General features: G+C 40.0%; 1 protein-coding gene across 3 annotated transcripts; it reads right to left on the bottom strand.

The window, feature by feature from the left end:
* Positions 1 to 6514: 6514 nt before the first annotated feature.
* On the bottom strand, positions 6515 to 7558 carry LOC121972145 (NAC domain-containing protein 104-like). Of its 3 annotated transcripts, none has more exons than XM_042523845.1 (3): positions 7311 to 7558; positions 6923 to 7227; positions 6515 to 6757 (listed from the first exon to the last, which is right to left on the bottom strand). In XM_042523845.1, exons 1-3 carry the CDS (start codon positions 7486 to 7488, stop codon positions 6611 to 6613), a joined length of 630 nt encoding a protein of 209 aa, XP_042379779.1. In that variant the 5' UTR covers positions 7489 to 7558; the 3' UTR covers positions 6515 to 6610. The 3 variants fall into 3 exon arrangements, with proteins under 3 accessions (XP_042379779.1, XP_042379855.1, XP_042379911.1); XM_042523921.1 differs by having other exon boundaries at positions 6923 to 7221; XM_042523977.1 differs by having other exon boundaries at positions 6540 to 6710.
* Positions 7559 to 16021: the final 8463 nt, after the last annotated feature.

Here is a 16021-nt window from a genome sequence, read left to right as displayed (position 1 = left end):
TTTACATATGATTGGTTTATATACCTATTGCATGTGCTTCGATACTATCTTACTTATTGGTAGAGTTAACTTAACTCCATCTCAGATAAACTCATAAGCTTAACTTAGTTAATAACTTAGAAAGGGTGAGATGAAATTTTTTTAAAATAAATGATTATTTTAAATATATTCTTAATTTTTTATATTTGGACTCTAGAATTCCCAAACTTAAATAAGTTACCTAAATTCTTTTTGGGTATTAATAAGGGGAGAAAAAGGGAGTTAAGTTAAATATTTTTATTTTCAAATGTCAAAATATTTTTTGAAAGGAAGTTAATTTTTTCTTTGGTTTAACTATTTTTAAAATTTTAACTATTGTTAAAAAATAACCTTAAATATTTTTTTTTGAAAAGGCAAGTTTAAATAGTTTTTGTTAGAAAAATAAGTTTATAAAAAAGTTTTTTTAACTAAGTTTTTATGAAATATTTTCAAAAAGCTTAAATAAGTTTTTTTATGCATCTTTTACTTAACTAAGTTTTTCAAAAAGTTAAGTACTTAACTAAGTTTGTTTGAAATTTTTCAAAAAGTTAAGTACTTGACAAAGTGTTTTTCAAATCTAAGAATTTAGCTAAGTTTTTAAAGAAAAAGCTAATTTTTTTTTCTTCAAAGCATTTAAGTGTAATTTCAAAGATACTAAATCATTAAAAGATATCTTTCAAAAATGAAGTATTTTCAAAACTCAAGTTCTTCTTTAAGGCTTTTACAAAATACTAAGTACTTTCAAAATATAGTCTGTTTGAAATTATTTTTAACTCTCCCTTTTCAAAAATTTTTCAAAGTAGAATTCTACTATCAGAGTTTGTTTCAAAGTATTTAAACAAACTAAAATATTTTATTTTGAAATTAAGCATTTTTCCTCCCTAAATTATTTTTGATATATATGTCAAAGGGGGAAAGAATATTCAAAAGTTAAGGGAGAGAAAAAGTTAAGAGTCTAAGGGGGAGCTAACAAATTAATTCTTTTCTTTATGAATGAATCTCTTAACTTTTGCTATATGTTGCTATATGTTTTACTTAATTTTTGAATCAAGTTGTCATAATCAAAAAGGGAAAGATTGTTGGTGTAGGGAGTACCAAATGATCAAACTTGAGTTTTGATGATGACAAAGAGTTCAAAAGTTAAGATATCTTGTGATCTAACAAGTGTGACTGAGCTTGCAGGAAAGTCCTAAGTGTTCTTAGGTAAAAATCCTAGTGGATTCTAAGCAAGTAGAAAATCCTAGGGGGAGGTAACCCTAGGTCCTAGGGAGAGGTAACCTTAGATTATAGAAAGTTCTAGATGTGGTTAGGTAACGAAGTCCTAGTCCGGGGGATTAGGTGAAGACTTAGTGGGTCGAGGGTGTTGGGTGAAATCCTAGAGTCAAGGACATTAGGTGAAAATCTTGGGGGTTGCAGACACCAGGTGGAAGACTCGATGGGTCAGGATCAGATGTTCAGCATGAAGTCCTTATGTCTCGGATGCTGAGAAAATGTCCAGATGGTCTGGAGGACCAGTCTGGCAAAAGGTAAACTCTCCTAAAAGGAGAAGGTGAGAACGTATTCCTCGAAGAGGGAACAGTAGACGTCGGTCTGACCTTGATTTTTAGCGAAACTCAAAGTCAGGACCGGACAGCCCGAAGGTTGTCAAAAAGTTAATTTTTATATACTATTTGTATATTATTCTAACTATGTTTGCAAGAAGACTAACATTTTATAGGGTCATAATTTGCCTTGTTCGGTCAACTGAACATTGGGATCAGTCGACCAAACCCTAAAGATCATATTAGCTCACAGTGAAGCTTTGACCAAGGGATAGATTGACCAAACCTCAGGTTTAGTTGACCGAATAGTGGATAGACTACAGGTTGGTTACACCGGATTGATCGGACCAGATAAGTAGAGAAGCGTCAAAGGTTCGGTCGACCGAACGGCTGTATCGGTCAACCAAATAGTGGATAGACTATAGGTTGGTCGAATCGTATTAATCAGACCAGATAAGTCGAGGAGTGTCAAAGGTTCGGTCGATCGAACAGCTGTATCGGTCAACCAAATAAAGACTTCTATCTGAAGCAACAGCATCTGGATGGAAAGCTGGGTGATTCAGAAGAATCAGTCGACCGATCAGCATCGAGTCAAATTTGATCCCGAGATTAGTGGATCTAGATTAGGCTCAACTTGGCTATAAAAGGAGGCCTCGTCCAAGCACTTTGACAATGAACTCTGACGATCTCTCTAGTGCATGCTACTCTAAAGACAAGTCCACGAAGTCATAACGGCACTCCGACGACCGAAATCTCGTATCTCCAACTCTCCAAAGTCATCGGTATAATTGTTCATAGTACTTTAATTACATCATCATTGTATTTCATCTCATATTTGAATTTCTGAAACTATAGTGATTGCCCAATGAAAGCACTCTCATATGTGGACCTTGGAGTATGAGTCACCACAGGCTCCGAACCAAATAAATCTTGGTGTGTTTGTGATTGTCTTTTCTTTATTTTCGTTGTGTATTCTATGTTTTTCAAAAAAATAAATATGAAAGTCATGAGTGTTATTCACCCCCCCTTCTTGCACATCTCATTCCTACAATATCTTCCTAGATATATATAGACAGAGTTTCCCTAACCTACTATCATTCAAAACTTCTCCAGTGCTATTTGTCAAATTAAGCCTTTATCCCTAATTAAACTAGTCCTTAATTACCCAACCGAGTAAACTATTATTTTGGATGTGCCAATTAATTTGGTTTCTCCCCTTGAGTTATTGAACCTGGATTATGTTTTAATTAAGATTAATTAAGTTTTAGCCAAGATTTAATTACTTGTAATTTACGTTCAATTATCACCAATTCAAAATGACCCCGCTTTGTACCAATTGAATGATCGAAAAGAATTTAGATATCTCCACAATGGTATGATATTATCCACTTTGGACCTAAGCGCTTATGATTTTCCTCTTGGACTCTACCCAAAAGGCATAAGGCCTAAAGTGGACAATATCATACTATTGTAGAGATATCTAAAATATTTTTCGATCCTTTAATTGGTATCAGAGCAAGGTCAATATTCACCGAACTAACCACTGGAAGAAGCACGAACCAGAGCTATCATCCAAGATTTAACCATGTGGGTGAAACCATGAACAAAGTAGGAGAGGCCTTGAGCAGGTCAGTGTGACCTGATACTTGAGGGGAGGCTCTAAGCAGGTCAAGAGTGACCTGATACTTGAGGGGAGACTCTAAGCAGGTTAAGAGTGGCTTGATACTTGAGGGGGACCCTATTGTCTTTTATTTGAGGGGGGTGGGGATTGTTGGGATTTCAAAGTTGCAAACATAGTCCCACATTAAAAATATATGGGAAAGATCATGGATTATAAGAAAAAAATATCTTCATTGGCATGATGTCTTTTGGATAGAGCCCAAGAGTAAAGTCATGAGGGTCTAGGCCCAAAGTGAACAATATCATACAATTATGGAGATATCTAAATTCTTTTCGATCCTACACTATCTTCTTCTTTCCTTTGTTCCATATAGTTTGATCTTTCATATACTTTATTCTTGGGCGATCTACATTCTTTATCATATACTCTATCCCCTCAAGCAGCAGGTCAGTGACCTAATGCTTGAGGGGAGACTCTAAGCAGGTCAAGAGTGACCCGATGCTCGAGGAGAGGCCCTATGCAAGTCAAGAGTGACTTGATTCTTTAGGGGGACACTGTGGTCCTTTGTTTGAAGGGGAATTATTGGGGTTGCAAGGTTGCAAATATAGTCCCACATTGAAAATATATGGGAAAGATCATAGTTTATAAGAAAAAGATATTTCCATTAGCATGAGGCTTTTTGGGTAGAACCCAAGAGCAATGTCATGAGGGTCTAAACCTAAAGTGGACAATATCATACAATTATGAAGATATATAAATTCTTTTCGATCCTACACTTTCTTCTTCTTTCCTTTCTTCCATATAGTTTGCTCTTTCATATACTTTATTCTTGGGCAATCTACATTCTTTAGCATAATGCCCAAATTTATCACAATTGTAGCACTTAACTTAAAATTTATCATACCTTGAGTTTGTGTACCCTTTTCCACTCCCTCTTGTTGAATTTTCTCCTCTTTCATTGTTGTTATTGGAAGCTCATCCTTGCTCATTAGCATGACCTCGTCCATATCCACAATCTTTTACACGTTGACTTCTATTTTTACTGAAGCTTTCATCTTTCTTTGTCTGTTGAAGAGTCATCTTTAACAGTTGTTGAGTAACTTTTTCATTTATCTTCTTTTTTCTTCATGAGCTTGTAATGAACCTAAGAGTTGCTCTATGGTCATAACTTATAAATCTTTGATATATTCAATGATGGTTGTAATACTATCAAATTTTGAATCCAATGATCAAAGAATTTTCTTAATGATAGTTACTTCTTCTAGTTTCTCATCATTTCTCTTTAGTTGATTGAAAATGATAGAGACTCTAGAAAAATAATCAGATACCAACTCATCTTCTTTTATACGAAGAACATCAAATTGACTTCTTAATGTCTAAAGTCATATCTTTTTTACCTTTTCTTCTCCTTGATGTGAGATTTGGAGCTTTTCCCATGTTTGCTTGGTCAAAGTGGCATTTGAGATTTTCTCAAATCCACCCTCATCTAAAGCTTGATAAATGAGGAAGAGAGCTTTCTTGTCTCTCTTTCTTAAATCTCTCAGACTGTCTTTTTCAGTCGAAGATAGTGTTGAGTCATCATATGGTTCAACATAGCATTTTTCTATAACCTCCCAAACATCATGAGCTCCAAGAAGTGTCTTCATCTTGATACCTCAATTATCAAAATTACTCGCCTTGAGTACTAGAACTTGGAAGGAAGTCATACCTCCATTAGTCATAGCTCTGATACCACTTTGTTGGGAAAAAGAACTATGGAAGAAAAATGCACTCTACGCAGAAAAGGAAAATAAAAAAAAAGTGAACTCAATTTACTTTTATTAATTGAAAAAAAGTACATATTTATAGTCATATTGGATAAACACTGATCTCAAATATATTTAATCTAAACCCTTTTATTTTTTTTGTCATCTTATCATATTCTCTCCACGAACTCTTATTCTTATCAAGAATGCAACCTCATCATATTTCATCTCTCATTCTTATTAAGTATTGTCATCTCATATATTCTATTTCTATCCATAATATATTCTATCAATAATTTCATCTCAATCAATAAAATTAATTTCATTTTCAACAATAATACTCTCATATATACTACACTTAAATTGTATGTGTCATGCAATTTGTTCCTTGTAAAGGGATTTTGATTCGCTAGATATCCTCCCACTCTATTGCATACCTACCGATGTTCTCTGTATTGTCCTTCGTCTTCTCATGCAATGTACCCCTCGACAACTTATTATCGATTCACCTTGGGCTAGCTCCTTTGCTTTCGACACATCGTTTATGTCTTTAACTGAGCTAGGGACTGTAAATCGAGGAAAGATCATCCCTAACATCCTAGACATCGTTTGAAATTATTGGTTTCCATGCTTTACTATGGACAAACACTCAATTTATGGACCTCTTGTAATTTAGTACTACCTAATTTGTTTAATAACATGTGAGAAAACTCTATCACTCGATGCAATCCCCCTTGACTATCAAAGCCAGTGCGATCATGATCTAATTTTTGTTTTTATTCTTTAGTAACTCTAGCTATGTCGTAGCGTATTCACAAATATAATCAATTTACAATCAATAAGAAGGCCTTCCTAAATCTATTCAAGTGCAGACAAACCAATGGCGGAGCTAGAATTTGTAGCCCGCTTGGGCTACAAATGTCCTCCAAAGGGATCTCTGGGCTAAAGACCCTCTTTTTCTACTTTGGAATTAAAAATTACAGCCCAGGTAAACCTAAGCCTGGCTCCGCCATTGAGACGAACACATGCATGGTTTTAATGAAGTAAATCACCGAGTGTAGCTTTGAATCCTAGCTACAAACTTAATTAGTAGCCCCAAACTATTGGCTCCTTCAATGCAATTCAATAGAAACATTGGCCCTTCACTAAAATTAGAGGTTGGTAGGGCTTGTGCATGTTCCCTTAAATAGTGAATTTGTACACCAAGGTACAAGTCTAACTATGCCAATCGAATTCACGAACTAGTCATAGCGCACCATTTTCATGAGTTAACTTGCTCGATCTTGTAGCCACCAAATCATTTTTAGCACCTAATTTAGTGTAAAGATGATGGTTGTTGGAAGCACAAAGGTTTGTAGCTACACATGAATCTGTTCGACCCATCAACGATTTATATATATTTAGTCCATATCGACAAATCATGATTAACAAACTAATTAGTAATGTCATGTTCCTAAAAGCACTAACTTTCGTTAGGCTATATACGTAAAAATAACTTGCTCGTCAGGAGTACTAAAAAAAAATTGTTTCATAAACAAATATATAGTTAAGAGCCAAATGAGTTACATTATTATATATATTTGTTATATAATACAAACTAAGATTACAGTCACGGTAATACATCTCCCTGATAATATACAAATTTGCTTATCTTAGCTTATAGGTTAGAATTAATCCACCATTAATTATATTCCAAAGCTCACTTCGTCGAGATCATCATCTAGTGCCAGAAACACCTCGTCGAGGCACGATAGCTCTTTCGAGTCTTCGCCATGCGACCCACCGCTTGTCGATGATTCATGAACACGACATAAAACCCATTGGTTCAACTCCTAAAATTAAGAATTTTTTTGAAATAATAATTTTCTTAAAAAAGAGCATTGATACAAGTAGTATAAAAACTCTAAGGGAGTACATTTGAATGATTTTTAAAACTTTAGAGAGTATTGTAAAAATAGATATATTTCATGGGGCTAAATGAATTAATTAATGCTTACCGACTGCCTTCTCTTCCTCGAGCAAGCTCCATGGCGATGGCGATCGGAGAGAACCGAGTCCAGCAAATGGTACTCGTGCATCACCCAATTAGTTCTGACGCCGCCTTCGCCGCCGCCGGAGAGTTGTCCGAGGTAGTACTTAAGTGTCTTCTTGACACCGACGTCGTCACCGGCAGTGCTTATGATCTCATCCACGCTGGCGACGGTTTCCCAGTAACCGCTAGCAGTAGCCCTAGTCGTGCTGCCATGATCCGGCCGAGCGGCGAAGAAGTACCAAAACTTGTGGCCTCCTTCGAGAGCTGGACCTGATCAGTACTAATTAGAATGCGATTAAGATGCATTATATTACAAGTGCTTGTATATGTTAATTAGGTAGATGCGAATTAACCTGCTATGAGGTTCCATGGATCGCACTGTCGGAGATGAAGAGTAGGGATGGTGTTAGGGAGGAGAGGAGAAGTGGCCTTGCGGCGGAGGAAGTGGACGACGAGCTCTTCGTCTGAGGGAAAGAAGTGGAAACCTGGTGGGAGATTGCTGTCGCCATGTCCACTTCCATCTGGGTCCATTTTTTTTTGTTGGTGGCCTGTTTGAGGATATGAAGACAGGCGAGAGAAGAGGAGAGGAGAGTGTGAATACTTATTTGATGGAACCTGTTGTCTGGGCTTTTATATATACATACCTTATGCCGCATAATCTGTCCACGCCTTAAAAAAAAATTCGGTTAATTTATATATATATATATATACACTATAATTCAATTCTTAAATTTTGAAAGTAAAGTATTAATAGCATAACTGGAAATTTAAAAAAATATTAAAATAAACTATGTACATTGTCCCAGACGAAGTTATATGATGTTGGATATAAGGGGAGTCCATGTGGAGGTGAGAGGTGTGTGTTTGCTTGTAGCATTCCTTTTTTCCTAGGATTTTTTTCACTTAGCTCTCTCTCCTCTCCATTCTCTCTCTGTAGCTAAACTCTCGAGGCCCCCTTTTCTTCTTTGCCTCTTCAAGCGCGTGCATAAATACACACATTATTTTACTATACTATTCTTCTTCTTTATTTCCATCGTCGAGGATCTAACTTGAGTATATGAGTGAAAGGTCGAGAAAACTCGATCTCCATTCTACCCCCCCCCCCCCCCCCCCTCTTTTGCTAGCTCTTTTACTGTTTGTAGGCTCTCCAACTCTTTTACTGTTTGTAGGCTCTCCAGACTATTCGGTCCAGCTCACGGTGACTTGGTCAACATTGACAACACCTCACTCATAGTCCAGCCTTCGCCTATTTCAGATAGTATCAAATTTAGCATCGTCTATAGAAACATATGCCTGATCTAAAATGTGAAAATGGATAATGTCGAAAAACTCTCTATCATCAGCCCTGGAGGATTTGTCATAGGTCTTCATCTTCGCAAGATCCTTATTCTCTAGGTCATTGTCGGTATAAGAGCTTAGTTTTCTATTATACTCTCTCCTCGAGTCCGTGGATAATTGGGAGTCATGAGATCAAGTCTATTATTCTCTTCCCGACTCTACGAACATTCAGGATTTAAGGTATTGAGATATTATCTCCAACGAGAATCTGTATTCTAGTCTCTTCCCGATTCTACAGGTATTTGAGAGTTGGGAGATTGAATTATTCATTCTCTCAGCGAATTTTTTCCCCTACTCCACGGATTCTTAAGAGTCACAGGATTGAATTTATTATTCTCTCCCTAACTTCGTGGATGCTTCAGAGTCAAGAGATCGAGCTATTATCTTCGGACCAGCGGTGGAGTCACTTCAAAACTATGCATCAAGTTCGAATCCATATAGTTTTATCTTTCTATATGAATTGTCACTCTTTTTTGCAACTCTCGCTTGGCACAGAGATTAGGAGTGCCTTATAACATGCAATGAAATCAAGAGTGCCTTACAATAGAGACCGAGACTAGGAGTGTCTTATGACAGGGAACGAGATTAGGAGTGTCTTACGACAAGCAACGAGATTATGGTCACTTCAAAACTGTGCATCAAGTTCGAATCCATATAGTTTTATCTTTCTATATGAATTGTCACTCTTTTTTGCAACTCTCGCTTGGCACAACCACTAGCTTGGCACAGAGATTAGGAGTGCCTTACAACATGCAATGAAATCAGGAGTGCCTTACGATAGCGACCGAGACTAGGAGTGTCTTATGATAGGCAACGAGATTAGGAGTGTCTTACGACAAGCAACGAGATTATGGTCGCTCGCTCGGCACATCCTCTAGCTTGACACAGAGACTACGAGTGCCTTACGATAGACAACAAGACTAGTAGTATCTTACAACAAGTAACAAGACTAAGAGTGCCTTATAACAAGCAATGAGATTATGGTGGCTCACTCGGCATAGCTGCTACCTCAGTATAGAGACTAGGAGTGACTAATGACAGGCAACGAGACCAAGAGTGCCTTACGACAGGCAACGAGACCATAAATACCTTACGACAAGCAAAAAGACTATGGACACTCGCTCGACACTACTACAGCCGCTCGCTCAACACCACTACAGCTGCTCATCCAGCACCACTATAGCCACTTGCTCGACACTATAATGGTTGTTCGCTCGGCATCACTACAACCACTCGTTTGGCACTACTATAGCCGCTCGCTCGACATTACCACGGCTCCCTTCGACGGTCAGGGCTCTTCCTTTGACACTCCAAGCTCCACTTCCTATGACACTTCGGACTCTGCCCCCTCCGACACTAAGGGTTCCACTCCCTCAGACTCTTCGGGCTCTACTCCCTCCGATTCTTAGGGCTTTGCTCCCTCTTAGGACTTCGCTCTCCCTGATTCCCCGACTTTGCTCCCTACAACGCTCAGGACTTTTCTCCATCTGACACTCTCTAAGATGCTCAGGGCTCCGCTCCCTCAGATTCCTAGGGCTTCGCTTCCTCCAACTCTCAGGTGAATGACACACGACCTTACAATAGGATTGACATTTCTTGCGCCCATCCCACCACATCCTCATGGTCTAGTCAGTCGGAGTCGTGTCTCCTTCAACTAGACTTGAGGAGGGAAACTTGTAAGATGAGGTATAAGGGGAGTCCAGATGGAAGAGAGAGGGAGTCGTGACCACATCCTCATGGTCTAGTCAGTCGGAGTCGTGTGTTTGACCATAATACCCCCTTTTCCTAGGGATTTTTTCCCCCTGGCTCTCTCTCATCTCCATTCTCTTTCGGCGATGAAACCTTCAAGCCCCCTTTTCTTCTTCACTCTTTCAGGCGCATGTATACATAGATACACAATATTTTACTATACTATTTATTTTCTTTATTTCCATCGCTAGGGATCTGACTTGAGCATCAAAGTGGAAGGCCGAGGCAGCCGAATCTCTATTTTAACCCCCTCCTTCGCTCTTTTACCCTTTGCAAGCTCTCTAGATGATTTAGTCTAGCTCAAGATGACTTAATTAATATCAGCAACATCTCATCGGTATATATAGAAATGATATGGGGTCTGACTTATTTCCGCATTGCATTTCTACGATTGAGACGACTCGAGGCGTCTAGAATCACTCGGGCGCCTTGAACGAATCAGGATGCGCCTAGTGATTCCGAGTGCCCCCAGTCATCTCAGTCACATAAATGCAATCCAAAAATGAGTCGGGCACCACATCATCTCAGTCATATATATATATATATATATATACTGGGTGGCTTATCCTATATAATCATGGGCGATATCTCACGTGTATCATCTGACGTAGCTAAAACTAAACTTTTTATTCCTCTCTCTCATCTGCATGCAATTCTCTTCTCTCATACATGCACGTTGGTACTTGTCTTTAAATACTAGCACTAAGGTAGAGCTGATCTTTAAATTTCAGCTCCAACGTGTTAATCTTTAAAGACCAGCACCAGCATGTTGATGCTGGTTTGTGCAAACCACCACCAACGTGCTGGTGTGCAAATAAGCACCGATGTTGGTGCTAGTTTGCACAAACCAGCACCAAATGTGGTGTTGATTGACACAATCTAACACCAACATGCTGGTGCATAAATTAGTACCACGTTGGTGTTGGTTTGTGAAAACTAACACCAATGTGTTGATGCCCAAATCAGCACCACTGTTTGTTTTAGTCTTTAAAAGTCAGCACCAACATGTTAGTGTTGGTTTTTAAAGATCAACACGTTGGAATTGGTCCTTAAATATTAGCTCTACCTTAGTGATGATCTTTAAAGACCAGTTCCACCTTGGTGCTGATTTTTAAAGACCAGCGTGCATGTAGGAGAGAGACTTGCATGCATGCATTAGAGAGAAGAAAATTACATGCATATGAGAGAGAGGAATAAAAAATTTAGTTTTGATCGCGTTAGATGATCCACTTAAGATGTCACTATATATATAAGGGAAACGCTCATCGATGCAAGTCCCAAGGAAAGGTCTATTGTTCACAGTCTTATTCTATTTTACAAAAGGTTATTTTTTAGACTAGAATTTGTTACCTCTACGTCATACGATAGTAACTTTATTGTTGAGCCAACGTTTACATGATTGTGTAGAGTAGGGTTTTTATTTTTCTTTGGTCTATTTGTGTTTACTTTGAAGGATCAAAAATAATTAAATAGATAGACAGATGGATAGATAGTAGGAGAGAGATTGGTCAATATAATCTTCTACTTGTTTACTCTAAAAGTTGAAGGATCAATTCGTCTAGCAAGATCAACCCAACCATTAGTTCTACCAGTCCCACCTAGCCTCTTCAATCAAACAAACATGTCTTAATAGACTGAATCACATTGATCGAACAATTCGTGTGGATTAATGACCTATTTTGCTCACAAGACTTGATTGCCCCTTTAGGCTTGCTTAGTTTATTTGAATGGATAAGCTTGGTCAATCCATGCAGACCCTTGGTTGTCCTTCATACCTAATGGCGTATCCTCATTGACCAGTTTGCCTCAATTAACTGATCGATCCAATCAAATGACTCACCTTGACTAATCGTTCCACTTGGATTCGCTCACCTATAAGTACCTATTTCTTCATACTCATATAAAAGCTCTAAAATCAACTCCTTTTTTTCTTGTTTCTATTGCCAAACCTATTTCTTTAAGCTCATTGATGACCTCCAACAGACATCAAACCTCCTCTCATCTATTGCCACATGCACACTTCCTCTTCCTCAATGCATCCTCCTTTATCCTCTATATTGTTTTCAACTATAGCCTCCTAGCTAGCCAGCATGCATTGCCCTTCCTCCTCACCTTCTTTTCCAACCTTTCCATCTTCTCCTCCAACTGCTTCATCATTGTTGTATTCTCCTCTTAGTCACAACCCCTCCTTTTCCCTTTTCCCTTTTCCTTGTCTTTCATTCTCAATCTCCACTTCCTCGATCCTCTTTAGCTATTGATCCTATCCATAATCTGAGTTAGACGGAGGCTACCGAAGGTGACATTGATGTGTATGGAAAGACGACTTTGATGCACCCTGTGTATGTGTATCGGAAAAGTGAACCCCCACGTGTAACCAAAGGTCTGTAGTAACAGACTCGGTGGTACTTGGGTCTTGCACATACTTAGACAAGCACATAGAGCATTAGAGATCAAAAACTAGGGAAAAGGTCCCCGTCATAGGCCCTCCGATGCTCAAGTCAGGTCATTTTTCCTCGACAAAGCAGTGTACGAAGGAAGGAAAAAAGAACTATTGAAGATGCGTGCGGATGGCCTGCGTTGGGGACCTTTTCCCTAGTTTCTAGTCTCTAACGCTCCATGTACTTATCTGAATGTGTGCAGGATCCAAGGATCACCGGGTCCATTACTACAGACCTTTGGTTCCACATGGGGGTTCGCTTTTATGACGCACATACACAGGGTGTGTCAAAGTCGCCTTTCCGTCAACACCGACGTCACCTTAACCGGCCTCCGTCTGACTCAGATTCCAGATAGGATCAATTTGGTGCCATCTGTGGGAATCTTCTCCGCCTGTTCTGGAACATGAAGATCAATATAACCATAACAGCGGGAGAGTACGAGCTGTTCAAGGAAGCCAAGAGACAAGTGACCTCCGAGAGGCATACTACAGATTCACAATCACTGAAGAGACTAGCGGCCTTGAAAGACTAGACCCACATTTCCGATAGAGGGTCTAAGAGGAAATAGCTAGAAGACTTTTCCTGAGCTTTCTATTGTGACCTCGGCTAGGATTACAACAACAAGAAGGAACAGTACCGGGCCTCCATGGCCGAAAGTTCCCCGCCAAGAGATTCAAAAAAGGGAAAGGCCATAGTCATCTGGGAGGAGCCCAAGGAGGCACTCGAGGAACTACAAGTACTCTTCCCTCCAAGGGTGCTCGAGGAAAAGTTACCGAAGGGATATAAGCCCCCAGCTATTGGGGAGTATGAAGGCAGTAAAGACCCAGACGATACCTCTGTAAGTTCTAAAATACTACACTGCTTGATAAATATAGCGATATTATTAAGTGTCGAGTGTTCTTAAACACTCTATCAGACTCCGTATAAAGGTGGTTCAATAGACTGCATGCCAGATCCATCACTTGTGATACTGTGCAGAAAGGGGGGCTTGATGAGTCCAGATAGTCAAAAGTCAGGGGGATGTGATAGTCAGAAGTCAAAGGGACGTGGTAGTCAGAAGTCAAAGGGACGTGGCAGTCAGCAGTTAGGAGGGGAAAGAAGGAGTTAACCCTCCTAACGTCATTAGCCACATAATTCCTGATTAGGTACAGACAAATCAAGTTCCCAAATCTGAGATATACGATGTAGTCTAGAGTAATGCCTGACTTGTCCCGACTGGTCAGGTTTCCTCAACCCGGTCTGCATAGCCAGACCTGATACTTTCAATAAGACAACTCTCAGTCGGCCCTTCAGTGATCCAAGCATGAAAGATGGGACCCTCACCACAACTCGTCTCCCTCATCAAGACTCGAGCCAGGTGTCACACCCGAATGGTCATCTCGAGCTGTCCGTAGCTAAATCCGGGTGGGATAGAAAACACTAGGCAACAATAATGTTAGGGAATCGTAACCGCCTGTCAGAGAATAACTGTCATGCGTCAGGGAATATTCTGATGGTCTACTATTATCTGCGAATGGAAACTTCCTTCAACCAATGAGAGGGCACCACATGCCCTCCATCACCCGACAAGTCCTAGCACCCAACATTCTCTGATATCGGTCAGTCTCCAGAGGTACGCATTGTCATATAAAAAGGGAGGTCCTATCTCTTAGCTAGGTACGCGCATGCACACATTCGTACTCATCTTCTATAGTACTTTTTTCCTTCATACACTGTTCTTCTGGGGAAAAAATACCTGACTTGAGCGTCGGAGGGTCTGCGCCAGGGACTTTTTCTCTAGTTTCTGGTCTCTAATGTTCTGGGTTCTTGTCTGAGTGTGCACATAGCCTAAATACCATCGTTTTGTCACCACTGTCCTTCACCTCCATGTGGGGGTCCACCTTTTCAGTGCTCGTACGCTAAGTGTGTCTAAGTCGCCTCTCTGTCAACACCAACGCCATCTCAGCGGGTCTTCGTCTAACTCAGATTCAAAACAGGATCAATTTGGCACCGTCTGTGGGAATTTCCTTCACCTGTTCTAGAACGTGATGATGGATGATACCGGAAGAATCAACATCACCATGACAGTAGGAGAGTACAAACTATTCAAAGAGGCCAAAAGGCGAGCGACTTTCGAAAAACACACCACTGCTTCATACCCACACAAGATGCTCGTAATTTCCAAGGAGCAGACCCGCATCTCAGATAGAGGGTCTAAGAGAAAATAACTCAAGGATTTTCCTCAAGACTTCTATCATGAGCCCTGCCCGGACTATTATAACAAGGGCCCGGACTATTATAATAAGAAAGAGCAACCGCAGGTCTCCAAGGCCGAGAGTTTCCTGCCCAGAAATTCGAAGAAGGGGAAAGCTATAGTCCTTCGGGAAGAGCCAAAGGAGATGCTCGAAGAGCAGGTGCCCTTCTCTCTAAGGGTACTCGAGGAAAAGCTTCCGAAGGGGTAAAAGCCCCCAGCTATTGGAGAATATGATGGTAGCAAAGATCTAGAGGATCATCTCTAAAAATTTCAGAATGCTACACTGCTGCACCAATATAGTGATGTTATCAAGTGTCGAGTGTTCTTAAACACTTTGTTAGGCTCGGCACAAACTGTTGGTGAGGGAAGCATCCGATGATCGAACCTGAGTTTCGATAATGGTAAAGGGTTTAAAGTTAAGGTTATTTGTTATCTAACAAGTTTGAATGAGATTGCAAGAAAGTCCTAAGGGTTCTTAAGCAAAAGCCCTAGCTGCGGTTAGGCAGGTGGAAAACCCTAGGGGGTGGTAACCCTAGGTCGTAGGGGATGGTAACCCTAGGAGGAAAGTCTTAGTGGGTCAAAGGCTTGGTGCAAAAATCCTAGAGTTGGGGACTCTAGGTTGAAATCCTGGTGTCGCGAACCGGGTGGAAGTCTGGATGGGTCGTGGAGTGGGCATCCAGCATAAAGACCATAACCTTCTTATGCTGAGCAAAAGTCCAGTTAGACTGGAGGATCAATCTGGCAATAGTTAAACTCTTCTGAGAGGAGTTGGTGAGGACGCGTTCCCCGAAGAGGAAACAATAGGCATTGGTTCTACCTACAATTTCGATGAAACTCAAAGTCAAAATTGGGCAGTCAGAGGTTGTAAAATTTTAGCTTATATATATTATTTTATGCCTGGACTAACTTTATTTTACAGAAAATAAGGGGCTGGAAAAAGTTGGTCCGAGCGCCCGGAAGGGGTCCGAACACCCTGAGCTGGTCCGGGCGCTCAGAGTCGGTCCAGGTGCCTGGAACTCAAAACTTATCGCCAAGCTGATGTGGCGCACGCGGAGTGGCCGAGCAACGTGGTCCAGACGCCTGGAGGGGTTCCGGGCGCTCAGAAAGCCTATAAAAGCAACTTCGACCATGAGCTTTAGAACAACACAACGAACAACTTCCGCTTCTTCAAGCTACTCAAAAGATGATTCGACAAAGCCATAACTTGACTCTGACGACCGAAAGCTTTAAAATTCTCTGTTCTTAATTGTCGGTATAATTTACATTACTGCATTTAATCATTGTATTTGTAAATCTATAAATTTAT

Source organism: Zingiber officinale, chromosome 1B (genome assembly GCF_018446385.1).
Source record: "Zingiber officinale cultivar Zhangliang chromosome 1B, Zo_v1.1, whole genome shotgun sequence".
NCBI classification, from domain to species: Eukaryota; Viridiplantae; Streptophyta; class Magnoliopsida; order Zingiberales; family Zingiberaceae; genus Zingiber; species Zingiber officinale.
Note: the sequence above shows the minus strand (reverse complement) of the source record. Positions and strands in the feature narration are given on the sequence as shown.

Bases quoted from the DNA above. Each gene is read 5' to 3' on its own strand.
- LOC121972145 (XM_042523845.1), bottom strand. From the start codon at position 7,488: ATGGACCCAGATGGAAGTGGACATGGCGACAGCAATCTCCCACCAGGT. The intron at 7,228-7,310 runs GTTAATTCGCAT...AGTACTGATCAG, and splicing joins TCCATGGAACCTCATAGCAG to GTCCAGCTCTCGAAGGAGGC. The intron at 6,758-6,922 runs GTAAGCATTAAT...TCTTAATTTTAG, and splicing joins CGAGGAAGAGAAGGCAGTCG to GAGTTGAACCAATGGGTTTT.